This window comes from Leopardus geoffroyi, chromosome C2, assembly GCF_018350155.1.
Source record: "Leopardus geoffroyi isolate Oge1 chromosome C2, O.geoffroyi_Oge1_pat1.0, whole genome shotgun sequence".
In the NCBI taxonomy this organism is placed as follows: Eukaryota; Metazoa; Chordata; class Mammalia; order Carnivora; family Felidae; genus Leopardus; species Leopardus geoffroyi.
Window position 1 is genome coordinate 131,876,988 of NC_059333.1, and position 27,377 is coordinate 131,904,364.

Genomic DNA, 27,377 nt, shown 5'->3' on the forward strand with positions numbered 1-27,377 from the left:
GCATTATCTTTGTCTTGCTGAGACCCCTTTCCCTTTTGGTTTGGTCTGTGTCTTTCATACTGAAGATAAATATTTAGCAAACCTTGACTGTCCATTTACTTTAAGACTCAGGAAATTAAAGGTCTAGAAGCTCCATGGGCACTGATAGCGTTTATCAACTGATAGCCCTTGCTGTAGGGTGATGAGATGATGACCAAGAGTCAGTAAGCTCTACCAGTGAACAAAGAGCTTAGGTAAGAATACTCCGTATTACTGGGATCTCCCTGAGACCAGTATGCTTCCCTACAACTCTTCGATTTTTGGCATCAGCGAGTGAGGGTAGGAAGATACCTCCCTGCAGGCATTCTAAGAAAGTGGAGTTAGATGCTGGAGGCATGCTCTTCAGGACAATGACTTGCCCTTAATCACTCTGTTTTCAGTTGTAAGCCTTAATTCTGCCCTCCATTCTTGTTCCCAAGATGGGATTGCTGATATTCTACTGGGGTAAAGAAGGGCTAATGGTTGGGCCTCAAGAAACAGCGAAGGTTCTTGGGGGATTTCTACTGGTTCCTCACTCAGAACTTCAAACTGATCTCTTGTTTTTAACCTTATGTCTTAATCCCCACCTTCAAAGATACCTATCATACTGAGTCTTTTCCATCCTTTCTCTTTTTTACATCCTTTACTGACTGGCTGTCATTTTGACAGGTTCCAGGAAGAGAGTATAAATAAACGTATACTGACACACTCAAATGAAAGTCCTCTTAAGACAAACTATTTGAGCCACTGGGGTTATCTTTATGGTAAGTCTGCCATATCTGTGCCAGGCTGACCTCTTCTAGATCCTGAGGCACATCAGTGGGTTTGGGTTTTGTTACACTGGTTGGTTTTGTTTTGTAAGAGGAGATTTTTAGATCAGCATATGAGAAGAACAATCACATACGTCTTTCAAACTTATACCCTGCTGCTACCTATCCCCCACTCCCATAACTGAGATCAGTTCTCAAGCTGTAACATTAATGTACAACTTCCAAAGAACAACTCTGGTGAAGTTAGACTCAAAATTGCTGAAGTCAAATCATTAAACTTTACATGAGCCACATTATCTTGAAGTACTGAGTGACCATATATAAAACATAAAGAAACAAACTTTCCATATAAACTCATATACGTATTCTTGCGGTCAAGGGACTCCTTTGGTCCAGGACAACAGGTGAAAATTATTTAACTCTAATGCAATTTTTGAAAGCTTTATGTTACAAGGTTTAAAGGCATTTTATTTTTACACTTTTATTTATTTACTTGTCTCCCTTCCCAGGAGTTCATAAAAGTTCCTTTAAAGATCAGACAAATCTTTTTTCTCCTCATGAACAGAGTTCCTGGCAGACATCTATTGACAAGTTCAATGTTGGCCAACTTGGCCTTTCTTTTAAAATCAGTTATGTTTCCTATTTATTATGAGTGAGAAATCCTCTCACTCATTCCTGTCTACAGAGATGTAATGGCTTCAAACTATTTGCTCTTAGGGGAAATCACATAACGAATTATTAATTCCTAATAAAGAAAATACTAAAATAACATATATATTTTTTAAGGGCATGGCAAAAGTTTAAGCATCAAACTGGTCACAGCAACTATGAGTGACATACTTTGTAGATAACTAAGAAGTCTTATTACACTAACTTTATAAAAATTTCTAAAGCACCCAGGGACAAAGCAGTAGCTTGAAATATCACTGCATGTCATTTTGCCAGTTTGTAAGCTGGATCAACTAACATGAATTATACATATTTGGTAACCACTTTTCCACAAAATAATGTGGTTTTGTTTGTTCTGAAGACAAGGCATTCCTTCAGTGAAAGAATACTGATTGACACCAGAGAGCAGAAACCTATAATACACAGTCATCAAGAACAAAGATGTTGATAGAATCTGATGTCACAAGTTCTAGGACACTGAGACTAGGCTCCAACTCATTTTAAGCTATTTGCTCACGCAGCAAAACCGGGTATCCATACGCATGAAATCAAAGGGAGCATGAGAGCAACAAGGATGAGTTACTATGAATTATACACACTTTAAAGAAACAGGCCTTTGCTTTGCTCAATGATCACTTAAAGCCAAAGGGGGATAATGAGAGCAACACGGTCATCTATGTTCAGCAGGATTTAGTAAGCACTCGTTACATGGAAAGGTACCTGCTGTGTCCGGTGTACACACTTAACAGCCATCCACTTTTGCTCAGAGCTAAAAGGATATTCAGCTTTTCTGATATAGTCCTGTTGAAGCCCATCAAGACCCATCTGTATGACACAAAAAGAAAGTTAATTCTCACCAACATGGGACTATTTTTTTTCTTTAACACAACTTACAGCTAGGCTGGCTAGATATCTGTGGAGTATTATTCAAATAATGGTGACAGAACAGCAATGCTCCTTCCATTTATACTGTATTTTTCTGAATGACAGCATACGTGATCAAGATGAAAGCCTTGGTGTGTACATACAGTGTAAGGCATGCTCCCTGGACAGTATGCAGACCAAATCTTCAACAGCGACTATATTAAAATCTCTGTTGGCTCAAATTCTGGAAGGAAGCAGGGTACCCAAACCATAAAGGTACCCAACTGATACTGAGTATGTACTTTTGTAATCAACAGAAGCTTCAGATTCAATTCCTTACTTCCTCGGGATCTAAATCCATCTTTCTTGTTGCTACCATCCTACTCCCGTGTACCTTACTGCTTGATATTCTACTACTACCAGTGTCATGTAGCTGTTCTTCCCAAAACCCTCTGCATTTCCCTCTACATATTCAAACTACTCAAAAACCTAGCTTAATGCTTTTTGTTCTTTGTTATCTACTGAAACATGTTCAGACTTTTCCTCCTGGCTTTCAAAGATCCTCTAGAAACCCACCGTGCAATCTCTTTAACAATCCTGTGGGTTACTCAAACTCCTTTCTTGTCATCCAGGTCACCAATACATAAGCCACCATGCAATCTATGCTTATTTATTCCTCCACGCTTTTATCCTTGCTCTTTCCCTAGCTTACTGCCTTTCCAAATCCTGCCTATCCTTCAAAACCTAGGTCTCCAGTCTGAATGTGCATTGTTCTTATATGTGGCTCAATGTCTAAGACTTAACCATCTACTATATTGGTCTACCTTCTGTTTGTTTCCAGTATGTCAGTGTCAACTCCCTACCCTAAAATGTGAGGTCCTCAGTCATACGGAGGTGGTTTCACACACTCTCTTAAAAGTTAAGAGTATAAGGTTAAGTTTAACACAGTAAATAACAGATAACAGATTCAACTTTTAAATATCCTTCAAAAAGCTATACGATGCTACTTCAGTTACAAGAGAACAAATGATAAAGAAATGTAGCTTTCTGAAAGTTAAGAAAACATATATTCTAAAAATATCAATTTTATTAAATACAATAACCTAAACTTCTATACTGGATCTCAATTCAAACAACCTCATTTAGAGGTATCCTGTTTCACACAAGTCTCAAAGCTTTCTAAGACTGCTTTTAAAAGTAGGAGTTTTAATTTTTGTTATGGAAGTGACAGAGTGGGCTTTAGGTTTCATATTTAATCAAAGGTAAGACTTAGAAGAGGAGACCAACTGGGAAAGACAAAAGGGTCACAAAGAACAGCACCCTATCTCCCCAACACAGATTCTAACTCTATACTCGTTTTAAGAAATTGATAATGGAGGAAATGGGAAGACTGGAAAAAGAAAAGCTATGTCTTAATATCTTCACATGGAAATACTTTAAAGAATGTTTCCTTTTACTCATTTGAATGTTATAGTACTTCAGCAATTACACCCATTTATAAAGCTTTTCACACGAAACTCTAAATATTATGGAAAACAAAAACATTCTTCATGAGAAGAAATCCAGTCACTGGTCATTAATTTGTTTCTTGAACGTAAGGCATAAAGCTATACTGAACAGGCTGTATTGGCTCTGTAGTTCCAAGAAGAATAAAACTAGTCCCCAAAAGGCAATGTAAACAATGAAACATTGTGAGTTGTCTTCATTCTACACCTAAAAACTAGTAATACTGAAACTGATAGCCTCACATTCTCTTGTGAGGGTAGTATCTTGTATACTGAAGAGAGATCAGGCACATACCTTCATTGCAAGAGCGATTAAAGCTCCTTCTGTTGGCTTCCCCATTAGAGTGTTGTTTCTAATTACAGCATCATTGCATACACAGCCCGCCTAAAAGAAATACATGGAAACTATGAACCCATCATTGTGTCCTAAATCGTTATGAAAAGTCACCTTCTTAGGGAATAAAGTAGTTACCTCAACAATTCTGCTAACAGCTGGGTTATAGAATCCATGAACTACATCACCATCAACAATCACTTCCCCAAACGGATTGTAGCCAACACCAGTAACCTAAGGAACATAAAGTGGGGTCAATAATTCAACCGGAAGACAATGACAATACTCATGAAAACTGAAAACTATGATGAGTTATGTTCATTTAATTTTATACATTATGATACTATTAGTGTATATATTTAGAAAAGCACTTGTCTGAAAGAATACTTAACAGTTAAAAGAATATAGATTCTAATTTTTACCATAATGACAAACCTATAATTATACTAATAATTAAATTAATAATTATGACAATGTACAGTATAAGAAGAAATATTGTTAACATAATCTTATATTGTTTCTACTTATACTATAAAAAAATATAAACCATGAAAATCTCTATATGTAAGTAAGCTTTAAATTTACGTAACATTATATTTATGTAACATACTAAATTTTCCAAGAATTCAAATCCATTTCCACACCTAACATTTGTGACAAACCTGAGACCCAGAAAACAGCAGAATTCTTTTTGCAAATATGCAGGAACAGAGACATTATGTGATTTATCCCAGCACTTACAAACTACTTTAACATAATATATTACAAGCCAGTTTTAAAAATCAGAGGTCGAAACAAACCAGATACTTATTCTGTATGGCTAGAGCAAATCAAGTTAAATTTCACAATAAAATAAAATTAAATCAACAAACAAACAAAAAAATAAATCAACAAAAGTTAAATTTCACAATAAAAGTAAGACAGTTCAGAGAATGTTAACCAATTAACAAATGGTTAATGCTCAACATATCAAAGTACGGGCTTAAAACAAAACAGCAACTTATATTCTACCTTCCATATCTGAACCATAGAAGCACATGTAACCCCAATGACCCAGAGTCATCCACAAAAGGCATATTCAACAACAGAGTATCAGGTATCCTTCCTTAACCAAATCTAATACCCTAAATAAGAACAGTCTCATTTCAAAGCCTATGTAAAATGGAATTAAATAAACCTAAATGCAACTTCTGTCAATTTGTCTAATGCTTACTTTGCTCGGTGAATTGGATATAAATACAATTTAAAATACTGTACCCATCCTAAATGGTGTGAATGGACACACCAGCCAGAAATCCAGTAAAGACTGGGGGGGGGGGGGAGGGGTGGAGACTGGAACTTGTCCTCATCTAGCTTCAAAATTAACCAATGCACACACACTGACATGCACTTAAGAAACTGCCAAAATGTAAGTTTTAAAATAAAGTAATTCATCTATTCATTTATTCTTTCAACAAGTATTTACTACTGTGAGGCAGGCCCCATGTTAGGCAACTTAGTTCTGCTCTACTACAACTTCTAATATTTTAGAAAATTTTATCTGGGCTAAAAACTAAGAGGCACGGAGTGCTATGAAAACAAATAAAATAGGACCAGTTCTGAGTGGTCAGCAAAGCTTTTCTAAAGAAGTAGGGTTCGAACTGCAGTGCAAAGGATAGAGAGACATTAAACTGTCCTGTGCAGTGAGAACAGCAGCGAAGGTCCTGAAGTAGGAGGAATTTTGTCACACTGAAAGAACATAAAGCCAGTATATCTGGTGCACAGAAAGTGAAGTGGAACATATAAGGCTGAAGAAGGAAACAAGGAACAAAATACGTACGGCCTCAAGAGGCCACACTTCAGGATCCTGGTCGCAGTGGAAACATCTTAATTAGGGAGTGACTTGCTCAACATTTGGTTCTGAAAGATCCCTCAAGCTGCGTATAGAGCAAGAATAAGAGTTTGGTAACAAATGGATAGCAGGGGTGACTGGAAGGTGCTAAGGATGATGCAAAGTTTCTGGTCTGTAGAGTGTACAGCGTGTGCAAGTGGAGCGGGATCAAGACTGGTAAAATAAGGGAAAGACTCTGCTGCTGCTGAATTTATAACCCTTTTGAAGATAAGACACTAGAACTATGAGGAATGTCTACACACCAAGTTTCTTAACAAAGAAATGCTGTTGTTAAAAAAAAAAAAATCTATAGAGTACCTCAGCATGCAGACCGTCTGAAGTAAATATGTGAGTAACAGTCATTTCATTCTTTGTCAGTGTTCCAGTTTTATCTGAACAAATCACATTACAGCAGCCTAAAGAATAAATCATTACATGTCACCAAGAGTCAGAGGGAAATAAACAAGTTCACATTGAAAACAAATCAAAGACTCTGAAGCCTGTCCTGCTGCTCTGAATTTTGAACAAATCAAATTCACTGATAATTTTAGATGTTTTCTCATTATGATTTCACCATAAAGTGATTACTCATGTTAAAATTAAAAAAACAGATTAACTGATATATGTTGACTTTTTCTTATTAATTTGCAGTTGAATTTCTACAAAGCTTCTCAGTATTAGCTTTATATAATATTTCTAGAAAGTTTAAAGGTACCTAAATTTAAACCCATATAATTGTTTCAGTCAGAAATTTTAAGATATTTTGCCTTCTCAGTACTGTAATGCAAACTAAAAATTAAATTCAACATTTTTAGAATCCTAAATTAAAAAAAAAAAAGATATTTCACAGCATACAGAAAGTTACTGCAATTTTCATATCACACATAAAGTTGTTACAGCAACACTTAGCAACTGTTGGATATTTACTGTTATCAGAAATTCAACTCAAGTACGACATTCTGGGATCTATAATTATCTTTCTTGAGATGTCAAAGGAAAGTAATTCTACTAATTTTACTCTAAAGTTTCACTGGTTAAACAGATTTTTTTTTTTTACATGATTTAAGCATTACAACATCTCTGATACAGAAAGATTTCTCTGAAAGTCCCCTATCCTGAATGATACGCATTTTTAAGTACCTTTTCTGGTTGTGAAAACCACACTTAACTTTGCCACAAGTCAAATACCTCAAGCCTCTAAGACAAAAATGGTAACAACCTGCAGATGATTCACTATTGATGTAAACTCACACACTATTGCATAAGTATGCTCACATTACCACATACTTACCCAGAGTTTCGACAATAGGCAGTTTTTTCACAATGGCCCTTTTCTTCACCATTCTCATAACACCAAGAGCTAGAGTCACTGTGACCACAATGGGAAGACCTTCAGGAATTGCTGCTACAGCCAAACTGTAACCAATATATACTTAGTATTGAAGCATAAAATAAACAGTACCTACAGCAATCAGTTCAATTGGCTGTGACTTAAAACTGAGGCTAATAAAAACACAAAATCAATATTGTCAATACTCAAAAAGTGGCCTCAAGAAGAAGGGAAAGTTGATTACCATTTATTGGATAACCTACTAACTGCCAGGTTAAGTGTAGTGGTTGAAGAATACAGGCTGTGACATCAGATTACCTAGATCTGTACCCCTGGCTTCCCCAATGTTTACCTGTTTGACTCTGAGCTATTATCACTCTACCCCTGTAGTTTAGTTTTCACATCTGTAAATACAGATAACAGTAATAGGTATTCAGACAAAAACTTACACATGACTGGTCATACCAGCACTATTTACAATCACCGAAAGATGTAAATAGTCCAAATTTCCATCAACTGATAAATAGGAAATTGTAGTATAGCCATACAATGTAGTATTCTGCCATTAAAAAAAAAAAAAAATGAAGTACTGATACAACCTACAACACGGATGAACCTCAAAAACATTATGCTAAGTGAGAGAAACCAGACACAAAAGACACATGTTGTTTTGGTTCCATTTATACGAAATATTAACAGTAAGCAAATTCAGAGACAGGAAGCAGTTTAGTGGCTGTCAAAGGCAAGAGAGAAGGAAAAATGGTGCGTGATCACCCAGTAGGCACAGGGTTTTCTTTTGGGGTGATGACAAGTTCTGACACTTGATAATGGTTGTAGCTGTACAACACTATGAATGGATTTAATTCCACTGAATTGTACATTTTAAAATGGTAAACTTTATGGTATGTGTATTTTATTACAACAAAGAAATGTACTTCACAGTTTCCCTCTGCAATTTTTTAAAAATCAAATTAAGTCTCGGGGTGCCTGGGTGGCTCAGTCGGTTAAGCGTCCGACTTCGGCTCAGGTCATGATCTCATGGTCCATGGGTTCGAGCCCCATGTTGGGCTCTGTGCTGACAGCTCAGAGCCTGGAGCCTGTTTCAGATTCTGTGTCTCCCTCTTTCTCTGACCCTCCCCTGTTCAAGTTCCCTGTCTCAAAAATAAATAAATGTTAAAAAAAAAAATCAAATTAAGTCTCTATGTTTTATTCCACACCAAACTCCCCTATAGGTAAGGACATATGTGTTCCTGTTCCTCCTTCTAACATTGTTCTCTCCACTGCTTCTACTTCCCAATTTCTATTACCTACCTTTTCTTCAGAATGATCTACCTTGACATCATTAGCATCCTGTTCTATAAGCATTATTAAAGGCTTTCAGGCTCTGTTTACAGGTTAATTCTAAAAGGTGAAAGCCTATGAATGACACAATACCACTGGCTAAACAGTATACACTAAAGTCAAGAAATATGTGCGATCATTAATGTTCCCTTCTCTCTTTTGAACTATTCTATGCTCAAACAGAATCCTCCTTTCTTATGCTTCCATTAACCCTCACTGTATCAGGAAATAGGCATCAGTTACAATCTAGATCTAGTGGACCTTTCCCTTCTTTTGTGTCGAAGTTTCACTTTATAAATAATTTGCAAAGGAATAAATGGATTATGAAAAACTTCAGAAATTTTTAAAAATTTTTATATATTGTTTAAATTTATCTTGAGAGAGGGGAGGGGCAGAGAGAGAGAGAGAGGGAGAGGGAGAGGGAGAGAGAGAGGGAGAGGGAGAGGGAGAGAAAGACACAGAATCCAAAACAGGCTCCAGGCTCTGAGCTGTCAGCACAGAGCCCAATGCAGGGCTCGAACACATGAACCGGGAGATCATGACCTGAGTCAAAGTCAGACACTTAACTGAGCCACCCAGGCACCCCTAGAAACTTTAAATTTTAACCCCAAACTATATTTCTGGATTTGAAGGTATACATATATCAGAAATATGCAATGTCCTTTGGATGCAACTAACTGCTTGTCAACTGTCATGAAGGAACCTAGAATATATTCACTTTACAAAAAGTGATTTCAGATTCAAAAAACATTTCCCACAGGTTATAGGCTTATCAATTCTGGTTTCACTTTTCGCATTTGTATCTTCAAAATGCAACACTTCTGAAAATGTTGATGGTTCATAACTTTGTTGAAAAGATATGTCATCTCTGTAACATAATTTTTAGATTAAAAAACACCAATTACAAGGGGTGTAAATGAAGTTTTTCATTACTATATCATCTATTTCCGTTTAATCACCTTTATATTAATACCAGCCTTCAGTATTTGTCCACTTATAAATGGTATAAAGTAAAAGCTGGCAAACAAATATCAGAAAAGATGAAAGAAAATGGTCACACATCCTTTTAACAAAAAGGGGTGGCCTAGGTTCTTGTTGGAAATGCATGATAAATTCCTTGATGTAGAATGACTAACTGAAAGAGAATACCTGTCCTTCCCTTTTTGTCATAAGAAATAAACTTTCACTCATTAATTCAGGAGTTAAATTAAATTGAAGCTACCATCACCCAAAGAGTCACAGTATTAAGATTTCACATATATTATTAAATTTCACCCTCATCATTAAGAGCCTACAGTAGCTCTTTGTCTCTTTGCATTTCATCTTCCGGTTTGTCCAATAATTTTCCTGTCAATTACTCTTTGCCATTATGTGGGAAAATGAAAAATTACGATTCTTAATTTTAATGAGTGCAAAAAAGGGGTGGAGGGAGAAGAAAAAGACAACAACAAATATATCTCCGGACTTCTTTTATACCTTTGTAAATGATGATGTAATATTTTGGGCAACATAATAAAAGAATTAAAGGATAACAGAATAATGATGATTTACTTTATTATTACATCAACCTTGTAAGTGATCCCATCATCCTTCTGCATTCTTGTTTTACTGATTTTTAGCACAAATGGAAATAATTATTACAATAATTGCTATTTCATTTGCTACAATGAAATAGCAAAATGTTTTAAGACATAGGAAAAATAAGGTCACAAATATCTTAGATTTATAAAAGTACAATGGACCCATATAATTATTGCAAAATAGAATGAGTTTTATTCTATTAAAATATATTTTTTAATACTTTGTCCTTTGTAAGACTTTGAAGTAGGAATAAAAATCATGATTAAATCAATCTTCACAAAGAGCACTGCTCAAAAAAATACTCAAAATCTAAAAATGAGTCCAACAGCTAATATGCTAATGTTTATTATCTCATCCTTATGCCCAATTTTAAATTTATTTCATATTTAACCCATCTTTTTTATACAGATTTAAGCCAAGAGTTTCAAATTGTATTTTTGCCCCTTTTAAGAAAAAAATATACTCCTTCACCCCATCACAAATGTCTTTTAGCTTCTTACTCCATCTACCTAGTCCTTGTAATCCATTTGATTTTTTTTTAATACATTGTTTTTGTTCTAATATTTGAACTATGACTTCCTATGCCTACCATAGAGCTATCATCTAGAATTTCTTTTCCTTATTAGGTACCTAGGTGAATTCCACTCTTACTTATATCCCATACATGATCATCTTCCTTTTTTTCATCTTTGTTTTGCTGGAATTTATACAGGATGGGGAAGGAATAAATTTTCTGATTACCTGCCTATTTATATTTGTAATAACTGGATCGATACTTTGGCTAGGCCTAGATTTACTGACTTAAATTCCTTTCCCCTCATACTTTGATAGCATTGCCCCCACTATTTTCTAATGTAATCCAACGTTACTATGGATGAAGGGTAGCTCTGTTCCCCTTGTGACCTGGCAAGGGTAGTATATCAACTATGTTGCCAGGCAACACTGCTTATGATAAAGGGATCTCCTGACTGATAAATTATCTATGGACTGGAAGAATTATAATTTATCTTATAGAAGCCATTGCTTTGGGTTTCCAGACCGTAGGTGACTCTTACAACTGGACATGTTTCTTGCAAGCACCCTGGAAAGTGTATGTTCCCAGAGATGCTGGCTCCTGTGGAATATGAAACAATTTAACCCAGGGTAGCCCCTGCACTCACAAGGCCATCCCAATCTTCTTGTACCTAAAGCTGAACTATTGCACAGACTCTCTCATAAGAGGCATGCCTTAAGTTACCCTGCTGTTCAAGGCACAGGTGCCAGATAGAACATATGAAAGTCTTGTGCAATGAAATGTTTAATAGAGTCTAAAAAGACCCCTTGGTGGAAACTGCAGTTGCTAACAAGAAGTTTGATACCAGTCGAATTATCCTTCCTTTATAGACAACCTGACTGGTTTTCTTTAATTTCATATGATGTATCTAGTTTGGAGTTTTTTCCATCTTGTTTGGCATTTACAGAATCCATATAAACTATAAAGATTTCACGTCTTGCTTCAGAGACAAAAAATATTCATGTATCATTTCTTATATAATCTCTTCTTACCTCTTTTGAAACTCCTATTAGTTAGATTGGCATTTATTAAATTATTCTTCATCACTTTTATTTCATTCTCTGTTTCAGACACTTTAGTCTATTTTTAGGGAACCCTTTTTAACTTTATATTATAGCCCTTAAATTGAATGTTTAATTTCAACAGTCAAAATCATAATTCCTAAAAACTTTTTTTCTCTGATCCTCTTCTACAGCAATCTGTATATCATAAATGCAGTTTGTTCACAAATCTCTGAAAATAAAAATGCTTTCCAGTTTTAATTTTTCTGCTATTTCTTGAAATTTTCATTTTCCTCTGAGATTGTTTATTCAGTTTCTATTATTATGGTCTTTCTCTTTCATGCTGCTAGTTTTCAATTTGGCAGTCCTTAAGTGTCTATAATATATAAAATTGCAATATTGGGGGCACCTGGGTGGCTCAGTTGGTTAAGCATCTGACTCTTGGTTTCTGCTCAGTCATGATCGCCCAGTTTTTGTGGGATTGAGCCCCATGCCAGGTTCTGCACAGTGCAGAGCCTGATTGGGATTCTGTCTCCCTCTCTCTCTGCCTCATGTGTGCACTCTCACTTTCCCTCTCTCTCAAAAATAAACTTTTTTTTTTTAATGTAATATTGGACAGATAACACCAGACATCTAGTGTGCATTTTCTCCACTGCTAGACACATGGTTTGCATTTTTCTAGAGTTTATTTCTATACACGCCTATTAGAGAAAAAAGAGAGAAAAAAGACTTCAATTTATAAACAAATGATTATTAGAACTTACCTTACACTAATTGTAAACATTTCCAGGATATCTTTTCCTAGTAACCAGCCAACCAACATGATGATACCTGGAAAAGAATCAAATAGCTATTTCTCCCTCTTATATAAAATCACATCAGTATAAATGGGATGCTGAGGGCAGTCAAAAAGTTCCATAACATAAAGGAGAAGGTATATCAGATCACAGTTACAAGATTTTAGAAAAATTCATTAAGCAGGGGAGATTAAAATTAATGCTGCTTAAAGATAATGTTGTATATGTGAACATGCGTGCGCACACACACACACACACACACACACACACACACTTTCCCTTCTGTTGCCACTGCTGCCACTCACCCCTTAAAGCAATAATATCTGAGAATTACCACTATAAGAAAACATTACCAGTATTCTCTCACAATAGGGAAAAAAAAAGAAGGTAGCATAAGACAGAGAGGTCCTCTATTTATTATCAGCTTTGCAAATATAAACCTTGGAACTTTACTTCTCATCACTAAATATCCAGGCAATACATACAAAGTTTATACTGCAAACAAAGGAATACTTAGGACTTGGCTGAAAGAGTTATACATCTTACTTAAAATATCTAAAATTACATTATAACATTTAAAAATTAGCCGGGTGCCTGGGTGGCTCAGTGGGTTGAGCGTTAGACTTGTTTCAGCTCGGGTCATGATCCCAAGGACATAGGATCAAGCCCTGTGTCCGGCTCCACGCTGAACGTGGACCCTGCTTAAGACACTCTCTCTCTCTCTCTCTCTCTCTCTCTCTCTCTGTCCCTCTCCCCAACTTGTGCAAATTCTCTCTAAAATTAAAAAGGAAAAAAACTACTTTTATGGCATTTACAAATAAGAAATCAATTAACATGAACCAAACAATATACTCTCTTGCTTTGACCTTTGCCTCTGAAAAGAAAGGGGGCAAGGAGTGCACCACTGGTTTTGTGAGAAAACACACACAGTATCATCACAGTTTTAATAAAGTATAACAAATTCAAGATTGTATTCTAGCGTAATATAAACATTTAAAAACAGGTTTTTCTTCTTTCTATAGCTACAGGGGCACACCTGGGTGGCTCAGTCAGTTAAGCATCTAACTTCAGCTCAGATCACGATCTCACGGTTCATGAGTTCAAGCCCCACATCGGAGTTTGTGCTGACAGCTCAGAACCTGGAGCCTGCTTCAGATGCTATGTCTCCCTCTCTCTCTGCCCTTCCCATTCTCTCTCTCTCTCAAAAATAAATAAACATTAAAAAATAAATAAATAATCCAGACTGTGATTCTCTAACATTCTATCCCAAACACTATCCTGACAAAAGAAATTATGTCCAATGAACTATACCAGAAGTCAGCAAACCATAATCTGTGGGCCTCCTGAAGGCTTTTGCAAATAAAGTTTGTTGGAACACAGTTATATCTATTTGTTTAGGTACTGTCTATGATAGCTTCCCTGCTGATGGCTGAGTTGAATATTTCCAACAAAGAATATCCGAGGGGCGCCTGGGTGGCGCAGTCGGTTAAGCGTCCGACTTCAGCCAGGTCACGATCTCGCGGTCCGTGAGTTCGAGCCCCGCGTCAGGCTCTGGGCTGATGGCTCAGAGCCTGGAGCCTGTTTCTGATTCTGTGTCTCCCTCTCTCTCTGCCCCTCCCCCGTTCATGCTCTGTCTCTCTCTGTCCCAAAAATAAATAAACGTTGAAAAAAAAAAATTTAAAAAAAAAAAAAAAAAAAAAGAAAAAAAAAAAAAAAAGAATATCCGAAATACTTTGGTATGGACCAAAGGCTAAAATATGTACTACTGGGCCCTGTACTCCCCCACCCCCAAAAAAATCTGTTGACCTCTGATTTTGACCTTGACCTTTATCCTATTCCATATACTATCCTAGCAACAAAAATTAGGTCCTATGTATTAAATTAAAACCAGGTAATGATAAAGTTGAAAGATTTTTATCACTAAAAGTGAGGTGGTTTCATGGTACGATGTTAACATAAACTGAGATTTAATTGGCTAAATGCCCTAACAGTTACCAAATTCCCTATAAATTCTAGAAAATAAACAGCAATAATCAAATTAAGGGAGCTATGACAATATACACACCAGTTAAAAAAGAGGAATGAAATACCTTTCTATCTTCTACTTTATGATATAGACAGACAGATCAATAGAATATTTAAAAAATGATTTAACTGAAACTGTGTAATGCAAATCTATTTTAATTTAGAACTGCATTATTGATTTTGAAATTTTAAGCTAGCAAAAATAATTAAAATAACATCATGGAAAAACTAAAGAAAAGGAGAAAAGACTCCAAAATTTATTCAAGTATTTAATATATGATAAAGATGTCATTTAAGGGGCGCCTGGGTGGCTCAGTCGGTTAAGTGGCTGACTTCAGCTCAGGTCATGATCTCGCGGTCCGTGAGTTCAAGCCCCGCGTCGGGCTCTGTGCTGACAGCTCAGAGCCTGGAGCCTGTTTCAGATTCTGTGTCTCCCTCTCTCTGACCCTCCCCCGTTCATGCTCTGTCTCTCTCTGTCTCAAAAATAAATAAACGTTAAAAAAAAAATTAAAGAAAAAAATGTCATTTCAACTGAGTGAATAAAAGAATGGACTATAGAGTGCATGGTGGCTCAGTCGGTTAAGTATCTGACTCTTAATTTCAGCTCAGGTCATGAACTCAGAGTTTGGGAAATCGAGTCCCATGTCAGGCTCTGTACTAACAGTGCAGAGCCTGCTTGGAATTCTCTCTCTTTCTCTGCCCCTCCCTGTGCTTGTGCTCTCTTTTGTTCTCAAAATAAATAAATAAACTTTAAAAAAACATGTTAAAAATAGAATGAACTAGAGAATTAATGGTATTGGGATAATTAACTTTTGAGTAAAAATGTTATAACTCTACCTTAAGTGTTTTGTTTTTTTGTTTTTTTAATGTTTACTTATTTTTGAGAGAGAGAGAAAGCAAGCACATGAGCAGGGAAGGATCTGAAGTGAGCTCTGTGCTGACAGCAGCAAGCCCAATGTGGGGCTTAAACTCACAAACCATGAGATCATGACTTGAGCCCTGAAAATCAGGTGCTCAACCGACTGAGCCACCCAGGTGCCCCCACCTTAAGTCTGATACTAAAATAAATTCTAAATAGTAAAATAAAGTGTCAAAAATAAAAACTAAGCTGTAGACTGATGTTTAAGTAAATATACTTATAAAGATAAACACTCTTCACAATATGGGGTTAGGAAAGCTTCTATGAATAAACCAGAAACTGTAACTGCAGAGATTATCAAGAGGACAGTGCTATCACAATGTCAGGACAATATATTTCAATCACATCTCCCTCCTTCATAACCAAGTTTACTATATTTATCCCTCAAAGGGAATTTAAAAAGTGGGGGAAATAAACTTAACAAAAGGGATGGCTATCCAAATTATACAAAGAGCTGTTACTGATCTAAGACCCAAGCCACAAGAGAAGAAGGGACAAAATAAATAGATTGGAAGGTCATAAAATAAAAAGGACCAACACACATATGACAACTGTTCAGTTTCTCTATAATGAGTTGTGAAATAAAATAATGAGAAGCCTTTTATTCATCTGTTAATGACAACAAAGTTAGCAAGAGCGCTGGAAGAGGAACACCTTTACCTTGCTGATGAAAGATACTATTTAGCAATATGAAACAAAAACCTTCAAAATGTGCCAAAAATTGAAAAATTACATGCATATTCTTTGCCCCCAAAATTTTACTTCTAAGAATTTTTTTCCCACATAATGAAATACTATACAACCATCTATTTCATGACATCTATATAAAGAGCATCTACTTAATGGCAAGATGTTTATGAAGAAAATATGAAACAAAAAAGGAATAGTAGTCCATAAAACATTACTATCAATTTGTTGAAAACCAGGAAGACAAATAAATACTAAAATGTTTACAGAAATGCTATATGATTACGGGAATTACATGAAGTTCTAATTTATCTTTTCAGAAAAGGACAATGGCTGGGGGCTAGTTTTATAATTTTTAAAAAGTAGTAGTAAATTAGGGGCGCCTGGGTCGCTCAGTCAGTTAAGTGTCTGACTTCGGCTCAAGTCATGATCTCATGATTCGTGAGTTTGGGCCCGTGTCAGGCTCTGTGCTGACACCTCAGAGTCTGGAGCCTGCTTCAGATTCTGTGTCTCCGTCTCTCTCTGCCCCTCCCTGACTCGCACTCTGTCTGTTTCTCTCTCAAAAATAAACACACATTAAAAAAAAATTTTTTTTAGTAGTAAATTAAAAATCAATTAAATGAATAAACAAATGTATCTATCTAAACTCCCCCTTCCCCTTAAAAATAAAAATAAATAAATAAAAATAAACCCTAAGTAAATATATGAGATATACATACTCACTCTTCTCTTACCTATTATACCAAAGGAGTAGAAGGAAAGTTGTTTTCCTAAGAGGTCCATGCTCTTCTGCAGAGGGGTTTTTGGTGCCTTGACAAATTGGAGAAGAGTTTACCACAATTAGCTAAATTTAGGAATATATACTATGTGCCAGGGACTCTAAGTGCTTGACATACCCAGGTTAGTTCTTAACATACCCATAACATACACACCTCTCCCTTAAAGATAAGTCTCATCCCCTTCAATGAGGAAACTGAGGCTGAGACTTTTAAAAGCCTGTTTAAGGTCCATGTTCCCTATGCCTATTTTCGAGAAGGAATCTATTCTCCCTATCAGCTTCTCCAGGACTTCATTACCATCAGCTGCCCCTCACTTTTTCAATCTTCTCCCTTCCGTATCCACAAACAAGCTTGTAATCCAAGTCTTTTTATCCAGTGGCTCCCTGATCTGCTAACTCCCTTCTCTAGCAGTCCCCTCAGTGCCAAGCACCTTGGAATGGTTTTATACACTGCATCATGTCCTGGAATCTTGGCAGGTTACCTGAGAAATCCAGATGATTTGGGGAGAATATGACATTTGTAGAATGCAACTTCTTTTTCATATGTAAGAAAGTATTTTAAATGAGAGAACTAATCTTCAATATTCTTAAACAAGAATATCTTCCATGTTATTTTACTTTATAATCTTTTTTTCCCCATTACTTGGAATTAAATAAAGTTGGGAATTTTGGTAGAAGACAAATATGCCATTTAGTAACCATTAAAATTAATATGATAAAGTTAATTTTAAAAAAGAATAGGCCCTATAAATAATTGGCTATAAACCTTTTTCTCCTATAAACAATGAATAAATATAAAAATGTTTTAGAACATTAACAATGTCAACTAAAGCTCCAATTATGTTTTTAAGCACAGACAGCTGAGTGATATTCTAAATAAAATACCACTTCAATAGTACATAAAATAACCCACGATTATTTTCTTTTCGTTTACTTACAATGGAGAATTTCAGATTTGAAATTAAACATCATTAACAAAGAACTTACTTCTTCTGCTTGCATCATTTTAAAAACCTCTCCAAATTCAGAATTTTCTCCAGTTCCAATGACAATACCCTAAAGAGAAAAACAGGAAAATACATTTACAGTCATATGTTATTACCTTTCTCAAGCAAAGTAACAAAAACCCTTCATTCCCTTTCTCCAAAACTTTGCCCACAGTCAAGATGACTAACATACATATCCAAGGTTCCCTTAGCAAATTAACTTTGTGATATTACTATAGATCATTAGTATTTATGCCTTACTATACAAACCTTGGCCCAATTCTGAGGCCCATTCTTTGTCTATATTAATATTTCTGAAATTCAAAACTGTCTTATCCTTGAGAGACATTCAATGTAGCTTCTCTTTCCCCCTCAAATGCTACTGGATCATGCCTTTTACGTTTGTGAAATGTCAGAATCCAGTAGGTGAATGATACGTAGTTGGAATATTATAGCCAGTACCATATCAACTAAATTAAAATTTTAACTAGTAATGAACATATCCATGACTCACTGTTTCTATCTAAAACAAAAAAAAGAACAGATACCGAGGACTATGCTTTTAAAGGCTTCATTATCTGGCAAATGGCAGAAATATGGACATATTCTACCTCAGGGACATAGTTTCTCTTTAGTATCAAAAATAGATGCTATGGGTTAGGTTCAATTCTGCCATTTCTTTGTCATATATTTTTTTTAACTTCATTTATTTTTGAGAAAGAGACAGCACACACATGCAAGCAGGGTAGGGACAGAGAAAGAGAGAAAAAGAGAGAGAATCCTAAGCAGGCTCTGCACTGTCAGCATAAGCCCAATCCTGAGCCGAAATCAAGAGTCAGACACTTAAACAACTGAGCCACCCAGTTCCCCTTATATATATTTTTTCATGTTTATTTATTTTGAGACAGAGAGAAAGAGAGCACAAGTGCACATGCAGGTCGGAGAGGGGCCGAGAGAGAGAGAGAGAGAGAGAGAGAGAGAGAGAGAGAGAATCCCAAGCAGGCTCTGTGCTGTCAACGCAGAGCCCAACATGGAGCTTGATCCCATGAGCCATGAGATCACGACCTGAGCCAAAATTAAGAGTCTGACGCTCAACCGACTAAGCCACCCAGAGCCCCTCTTTGTCATATATTTTTAAAATAGCCACATAAAATTAGCCACATCGAACTAAAATAAGGTTGAAAACAAAGGAGTTGCTATTTTCAAAACAAGAGAAAAAAAATTACCTTAGCTTTGCCACATCTGACCAGTGTTCCCATGAAGGCAATGTTACTTCTTGATGCAAGATCTCCATTAGTTGCAGCTGGCTGAGGAGCTGTCACCTTAGAACAAGGTGTTGTCTCTCCTGTCAAGCTGGACTCATCAATGGAAAGATCCACAGCCTTGGAAAACATAAAGCATCCCATTAAGTTCAAGAATGAAGACTCTCTGGGCTCCATTCAATATCTAAAGAGTTTGTAACCATCACTTCTTCCTCAAATATCCCCTTTCTTAATAATCATCCAAATCTTTTATTATATCCATTACTCTAAGAAGACCACAATAAGTACAACCATATTTAAAATATGAAGTAAACTTGGGCTGCCTGGGTGGCTCAGTCAGTTAAGCATCCAACTCTTGATTTCGGCTTAGGTCATGATCCCATGGTTTGTAGGATCAAGCGCTGCATCAGGCTCTGTGCTGACAGTATGGAACCCACGAGAATCTCTCTCTCCACCCCTCCCCTGCTCACACACTCTCTCTTGAAATAAATAAACATTTAAAAAAATAAATAAAGAGGCACCTGGGTGGCTTAGTTAAGCGTCCAACTTCAGCTCAGGTCATGATCTCATGGTTCCTGAGTTCAAGCCCCGCATCAGGCTCTGTGCTGACTGATGCCTCAGAGCCTGGAGCCTGCTTTGTATTCTGTGTCTCCCTCTCTCTCTCTCTGTCTCTGCCCTCCCCTGCTCATGCTCTGTCTCTTTCTCTCTCTCTCAAAAATAAACATTTTTAAAAATATATTAAAAATAATATTAAATACAAAATAAATATTAAAAAATAAATTAAAAAAAATAAAAATACAATACAAAGTGAAGTCAATAAAATCCGACATGCAAAGTAGAATGCTATGAGACAAGATTAGCCTAAATTTCAAAATATAACCAGAGAGGGGCGCCTGGGTGGCGCAGTCGGTTAAGCGTCCGACTTCAGCCAGGTCACGATCTCGCGGTCCGGGAGTTCGAGCCCCGCGTCAGGCTCTGGGCTGATGGCTCAGAGCCTGGAGCCTGTTTCCGATTCTGTGTCTCCCTCTCTCTCTGCCCCTCCCCCGTTCATGCTCTGTCTCTCTCTGTCCCAAAAATAATAAAATAAAAAAACGTTGAAAAAAAAAATTAAAAAAATATATATATATATAACCAGAGAAAAGGAAACATTAGCGGAGACATAATCTTTACCTAGAGAAAACAACTTTCACAATAAAATGTTATTACTTCCTAATTTTGCCATCCCCTGAAGTTCTGAAAATGTATTTGGCAGGTTAAAAACAGGTATCCAGAAAGAGAAATATGAATAAAAGGTATATAATGTACTGAGAAAGAAATCATTTCATCATTTTGGGTTCAATTTTCATGAAATTCTGCTTTCTATATATGCATCCTTACATTGATCCCAGACGTACATCAGCAAAAATAAAAAACATATATAAATGTTTCCATGCAAATCATGAACATGGTATTATCTTCCAACTGTGCAAAAAGAATCAATTCTGAGGGTTTCATTCCTAAGACAGTTTCAACTCCTAACAATTAAGTTTTCACCTACCTTAGCATGCCAAAAAAAAAAAAAAAAAAAAAAAAAAAAAAATCATTTTACATGTGGAAAACACTGCAGATGTTACCTGGCTTTGTTTCTAAAAGTATGACCCACAGAACAATAGTTCCAAGGATGTGAATAGACACTCAGTATAATGTGACAGACGGAGGACTGATAGACACACACACACACACACACACACACACACACACACACACACACACAGTAGAGGTACTAAAGTCAAATATGTTTTGGAAATACTGAGTTGAGTTAAACAGCTTCCTCTACTTAGGCAGTGCTTCTTTAAACCTTCACTAGATTAGTGTGAATCACCTCAATTAGAATACAGACACAACAGGAGTTGTCAAAGTGTGGTCCCAGCAGGACCAGTATCACCAGCATCACCTATATCTACCTCCTCAGAACTTTTTAGACATTCACTACCCTCCTCCCAAAAAAAGAAAAGAAATTCACTATCCTACTTCAAATGCATAGGTGGGGAGGGTGAACCTAAAAGACTGTATTTACAAGCCCTCCAGGTGATTCTGAGGCACACTCAACTTTGAGAATCAATGGAATACTGTTTCACAAATTTCTTTGACCCATTTTATTCCAGAAGCTCTTATTCTAGGGTCTTTAGGACACTTTGAGAAACTAGGACCTAGTTCATGATTTTACTCATTTTACATGTTAATTCACTCACCGAACAAACATTTATTGACTACCTTAACTATGTACCAGGCACTGGAAAATAAACAAGATAAGGAAATGAACCCAAAGCAGTTAAATGACTGTGCATTCCTGCTGCTATTATAAACTGACCTGGTGTTCTCAATCAGGTCTCTTGATTGGCAGTCCATATTATATACAAAATACTCTAAATCCTGCTGGGGGAGAGGTACGAGTGTGGAAATAATCTCATCTTTTCTTTTTTTAGTTTTAATTATTTTTTTTAACATTTATTTATTTTTGAGACAGAGAGAGAGCATGAACAGGGGAGGGTCAGAGAAAGAGGGAGACACAGAATCTGAAACAGGCTCCAGGCTCTGAGCTGTCAGCACAGAGCCCGACGCGGGGCTCGAACCCACGGACCGCGAGATCGTGACCTGAACTGAAGCCGGATGCTTAACCGACTGAGCCACCTAGGCGCCCCTCTTTTTTTAGTTTTAAATGTGAGTTTATTTTGAGAGACAGAGCCAGCATGAGTGGGGGAGGGGAGAGAATCCCACACTGCCAGCCCAGAGCCCAACGCAGGGCTTGAACCCATGAACTCTGAGATCATGACCTGGGTTGAAATCAAGAGTTGGTCTCTTAGCCAACTGAGCCACGCAGGTGCCCCTAAAGCTCTTCTTTTTAAATGGTTCATTTATCCATGAGCATAAAGTATCTCACAAAAAAAAAATACATTAAAAATCAATTCATATCATATCATATCAATTCCCATCTATACAACAATACAGTATTTTAATTTGATCAATGTCATTGATCCATTCACTTAACAAATATTTATTAATGCCAGATCCTGTACTATATCACACACAGAGGGAATCAGCAGTAAACAAAACTAAGTGCCTACCCTCCCTCTTATTCCAATGGGAAAGTGATCTAAAAATAAACTAACAAGGGTATGTAATATAATACCTGGTAGTGAGGAAAAAATGCATAAGGATAGAAAGTAACATTTTAGATAACGGAGAGAACCTCTCTCAAAAGTAAACAACTCTTTTGCAGAGACACAATTGACCTGAGGGCCCCAAAGGTGGGCCACAATCAGGATGAAAGTATTCTAGGCAAAGAAAGCAAAAAGTACAAAGACTATGGGGGTAGGAACATGCCTGGTATGTTCATGCCCTAGGCAGACATATAACTTTACAAATATAATCAAGAGTTTACAGACTAGATCATGAAGTTGAAAAATGTTCAGAATGAAAATATACTGTACCCCATAATTTCAAGGAAACTAAACTATGTTATCTCTGGAAGGTTAGTACCATGTAAATGTTATAAAGCACAGATCACCAATCCTTGAGTCTTTAAAAAGCTTCCCTTTTTCTATAATTATGTATGCAAAGACAGGCCAGGTAAATCTGGGTTCATTACCTCAACCCAACTACAGAGTAAAAAAAAAAATCCACCATGTTCAAAGGCAAAGGAATTTTTCTTTATTACAGGAACATATCTATTTGACTTTTCTTTCCAAGTTAAACTTAGGACTGTATAATTTTCCACACTAATAAATTCCACTACCAAAGTAAGAAGAAAAGTTTATGTTGTTCTTCAAAGATGATGCTAGTACTAAAAACAGTTGACATTTCGTTGCTTACTATCTGCAAGGCATTTTGCTAACATACATATACTAAGTTTTCTATTAACAACCACTAGCTAGTAACAATCCAATGAGGCAGGACTGTGATTTTCATTCCCTCTATTTTACAGACACTTTGAAAGGTTAAGTAAGTCACCCAACATCTCCACCCAACCTGTGGAGACAAAACCCAAACATTGAAAGATCAACTCCAAATTCTTATTAAATATTTAGAGAATCAATTGCAATCAATTTGCAATTAACTATTTAGAGAATCTCCCTAGCTTTGTAACTACTTCTAGAAGACATTAAGAAAAGATATATTTAGGGGCGCGTGGGTGGCTCAATCGGTTAAGCGGCCGACTTCGGCTCAGGTCGTGATCTCACGTTCTGTGAGTTCGAGCCCCGCGTCGGGCTCTGTGCTGACAGCTCAGAGCCTGGAGCCTGTTTCAGATTCTGTGTCTCCCTCTCTCTGACCCTCCCCCGTTCATGCTCTGTCTCTCTCTGTCTCAAAAATAAATAAACGTTAAAAAAATTTAAAAAAAAAGAAAATTATATTTAAAAATTATTTTTCTGAATTACAAGTCAACAAAAAAATTTATTTCATTTAGCAAGCTCCTCTTTAATGCTTGTTATAAAAATCAAAACTGCATGTCATCTTGTGAGCTCTTACTTAAAAATGAGACCTGCTAATATTGAAAACATTACATTGGGGTACAAGTGTCCCTATGCATCAGCACTCCTGTATCCCTTGGGTAATGGATAAAGAAATTATGGTTTATATACACAATGGAATACTACTTAGCAATAAGAAAGAATGAAATATGGCCTTTTGTAGCAACATGGGTGGAACTGGAGAGTGTTATGCTAAGTGAAATAAGTCATACAGAGAAAGAGAGATATATGTTTTCACTCTTATGTGGATCCTGAGAAACTTAATAGAAGACCATGGGGGAGGGGAAGAGGAAAAAAAAAAAAAAGTTAGAGAGGGAGAGAGCCAAACCATAAGAGACTCTTAAAAACTGAGAATAAACGGAGAGTTGATATGGGGAGGGGGGAGGGTTGGAGGGAGGGGAAAGTGGGTGATGGGCATTGAGGAGGGCACCTGTTGGGATGAGCACTGGGTGTTGTATGGAAACCAATGTGACAATAAATTTCATATTAAAAAACAAAACAAAACAAAACAAAAACATTACAGAACTCCTTCTCTCTGAGAAAGGCAAAATTATCATTTTCTCATTGAAGACTTTCTACTTTAAACAAAAATCTTAAATATGGATGAATACTAAACATTTGGTGGTTGTCTATCAAAACAAATAATATGAAAATAATCTGACTTTTTAAAAAGAGAATAAATGCATAGCTTTATTGGCTGTCAGTGGCCTAGCTCTTCAGTGTCAGCCTTAGCAGTTTAATAACCATCCAACCAAAAGTAGGAATTTTTGTTCAAATCAGGTTTTTCTATGAAAAAGATATCATTTTTAGTAGAATAGCAATCAGCTCTGTCTAGTGAGAAAAAAAGAGCTTTGGATCTTTATTTTTTATATATATATTTAATATATATTATAAATCTGTAAAACTCAAATCAAGAATATATTATTGATGGGGTACCTGGCTGACTCAGTCAATACAGCATGTGACTCTTGACTTCAGGGTCATAAGTTCAAGCCCCACATTGGGCATAGAGCTTACTTAAAAAAAAAAAAAAAAAAAAAAAAGAATATTGATAAAAATTAGTCCAAATCATATAATGTAGCAAACTGCACAGATCTCAACTGTCTGTTGAGTAAGGGTATATTTTTTAATTTATTTATTTGTTTGATTGTTTAATCTCTACACCCAGCATGGGGCTCAAAACTCAAGACCCAGAGATCAAGAGTAACATAGTCTTCCGACTAAGCCAGCCAGGCCACCCAGAGTAAGAATATTTTCTAAGTTACAACTTATTTTCTCTTAATGATGATTAGTTTTGAGGGAGTGAGGGGAAGGAAGTCATATCTAAGAAGGTGGTATTTAATGAATTAGGCCAGCCTATCACAGTTTAACAGTCATAGTTTAATTCATCCAGAAGACAGATATTAGAGTCATTTATCCATTGCATTTATGAGGAAAGATAAAGGTAGGATAAAACGAAATCAATGAACCAGCCAGCTCCATGCCTTCTACCCAAAAGTTTAAACATTAAACCTTCAGAAGAGCTGTTCATAAATAGGGAAACTGATTATGTTTCACTTTCTCTTTATTATTCTTCAGGTACTTTACTGGTGTGAATAAGACACAGTTCAAAAGTCAGAATATAAATAAGAATCTAGATGCATACATAATCTACAAGCTGAATATTTAACACCTATAGAATAAAAATGGTTGGAAAAACTTCACAGGACTATTCCTACAAAACATTAGGCAGAAAGAAACTAGATGCCAAAGTCAGTAAGTTTTCCTGAAAAGCAAACAATTTTTTGCTTTTCAGGAAAATTTAAAACTGCTTATAAAAAGTACACTTAATATGAAAAATTGGCAGCTACATGTAAGTTCTTAAACTAAAGAAAGGCTTAGCGTACTGTATGCTGCTAAATCAATTACCTCTCTAGAATGAAAAGCAAATCAAAAATGGATTTCTTTCCCCAGAAAAGAATTCCAAATTATCCATCTGGCAGCTACCTGATAATGACAAAATGTCTTACTTTTAGTCTCAAAAATTAAGATTCCTATTACTGTTTATTCAAATGAAGGAAAATGTAATTAAAACGTTTTCATGAGTTCTAGCTTATTAAACATCAAAGCCTAACCAGCTGAAGTAAGTAGGAAAGAAGTGACTCCATTTTAGAAAGGCTCCATCTCTGCTGTTTTTCTGTTAGGCCTCACTTACTCATGTTCTGAATTCTGTCTCTGAATCAGGAAAAGAAACTATGTTCCCACTGCAAGGGGGAAGTAGGAAAATTAATCATTCTCTGAATTTTGTCCCAGGCCACAAACACCTAACAACATCCAAGAAGAGTCAGATCCTGAACACGTTCCAGGACACTAGCTTTGAATAAACCTCAGATGATGCTGGCATCAACACTCCCACCTTCAGTAACTTATGGTATAACAACTATTGTTCATCTGACACTGGCCTTTGATTAGACCCTACCCTGGATTTCTGAAGGAACATGTACCCTAGATCTCTTTCCAATATAAACCCCTAACCCCCAAAAATGCTGAGACTCATTCTCCTTTCCAAGTCTCCCAGACACTCCCTCTGCTATTCTCTATCACTCACACTCTTCAATAAACTCTGTTTTCACTTTCTCCAACTCACATTTGATTTCTATCCTGCATGAAGCCAAGGACCCTCTTGGCTGGTCCTGTGGGAGCCTCCCCTGGGTTAAAAACACCTACAATGAAATGGATTTTATCCCATGGTAAATATTTACACGAATTGTTAACTTTCTGACTTAAGTGCATATATTCAATTTGACCAAGCTGCCAATAACTTCAACACCAGTATTTAGTTAACAATGATTTCTAGGATATTTCTCTAAGACAATGAAAAGAAACCAAATTTCAAAAAGGGATCTACTTTTGCAACAGTCCTTTCCTACCAGTGTGAAATGACAATCTTAAAACAAAGAGACTAAATCTCATTTCAAACCCTCCCATGCTGTATTTTTAAATTCTAGTGACTTAAAGAGAAAAAAGTTTTCAACGTTTTAAACATAAACAGCATTCCTCAGTTCACACTGCTTTTTAACCAATGATCTATCAAACAACAAAACACTAAGCATAGCTCAAGCTTATACAATCTAACAGAACCAACACTCCCAGTGCTCTATGCATGGAGAAGTTCAGAAATATACTATTACAGAAATAGACCTCCTTTCCAAAGCCAAAATGAGTGATTATATCAGTTTTTAGTAAACGGGAATGTCTAAATACCACAAATGCAGAATAATCTACTCAATTTCTTTTGATGGCTAATTTAAAATCTCTACTTCCTGCAGTACCTGAGTGGCTCAGTCAGTTGAGCATCTGACTCTTGATTTCAGCTCAGGTCATGACCTCACAGTCCGGAGATTGAGCCCCATATTGGGCTCTGTGCTCATAGCATGGAGCCTCCTTGGGATTCTCTTCTCTTCTCTTCTCTCTCTCAAAAACTCAATAAATGAACTTTAAAAATTAAAAATTAAATCCCTACTTCCTAAGATGTTTATAAATTGTTCTTTTTTTTTTACAAGTCTATCTGTAAGTTTAATAATTCAGAAACTTTTAAAA

The 27,377-nt window shown here is 36.3% G+C and overlaps 1 protein-coding gene across 4 annotated transcripts in view; it reads right to left on the reverse strand.

Moving 5' to 3' along the window:
• The window catches only part of ATP2C1 (ATPase secretory pathway Ca2+ transporting 1), a 170,983-nt gene that overhangs the window by 41,596 nt on the left and 102,010 nt on the right, over window positions 1-27,377 (reverse strand). For all 4 annotated transcript variants that reach the window (XM_045503646.1, XM_045503645.1, XM_045503647.1 and 1 more), the window contains 9 exons: window positions 19,255-19,410; window positions 18,030-18,098; window positions 16,999-17,074; window positions 12,601-12,667; window positions 7,322-7,446; window positions 6,349-6,446; window positions 4,299-4,394; window positions 4,122-4,211; window positions 2,178-2,282 (listed from right to left, as the gene is read on the reverse strand). In XM_045503646.1, coding sequence (XP_045359602.1) covers window positions 2,178-2,282; window positions 4,122-4,211; window positions 4,299-4,394; window positions 6,349-6,446; window positions 7,322-7,446; window positions 12,601-12,667; window positions 16,999-17,074; window positions 18,030-18,098; window positions 19,255-19,410 — 882 coding nt within the window. The remainder of the gene's footprint in view (window positions 1-2,177; window positions 2,283-4,121; window positions 4,212-4,298; window positions 4,395-6,348; window positions 6,447-7,321; window positions 7,447-12,600; window positions 12,668-16,998; window positions 17,075-18,029; window positions 18,099-19,254; window positions 19,411-27,377) is intronic.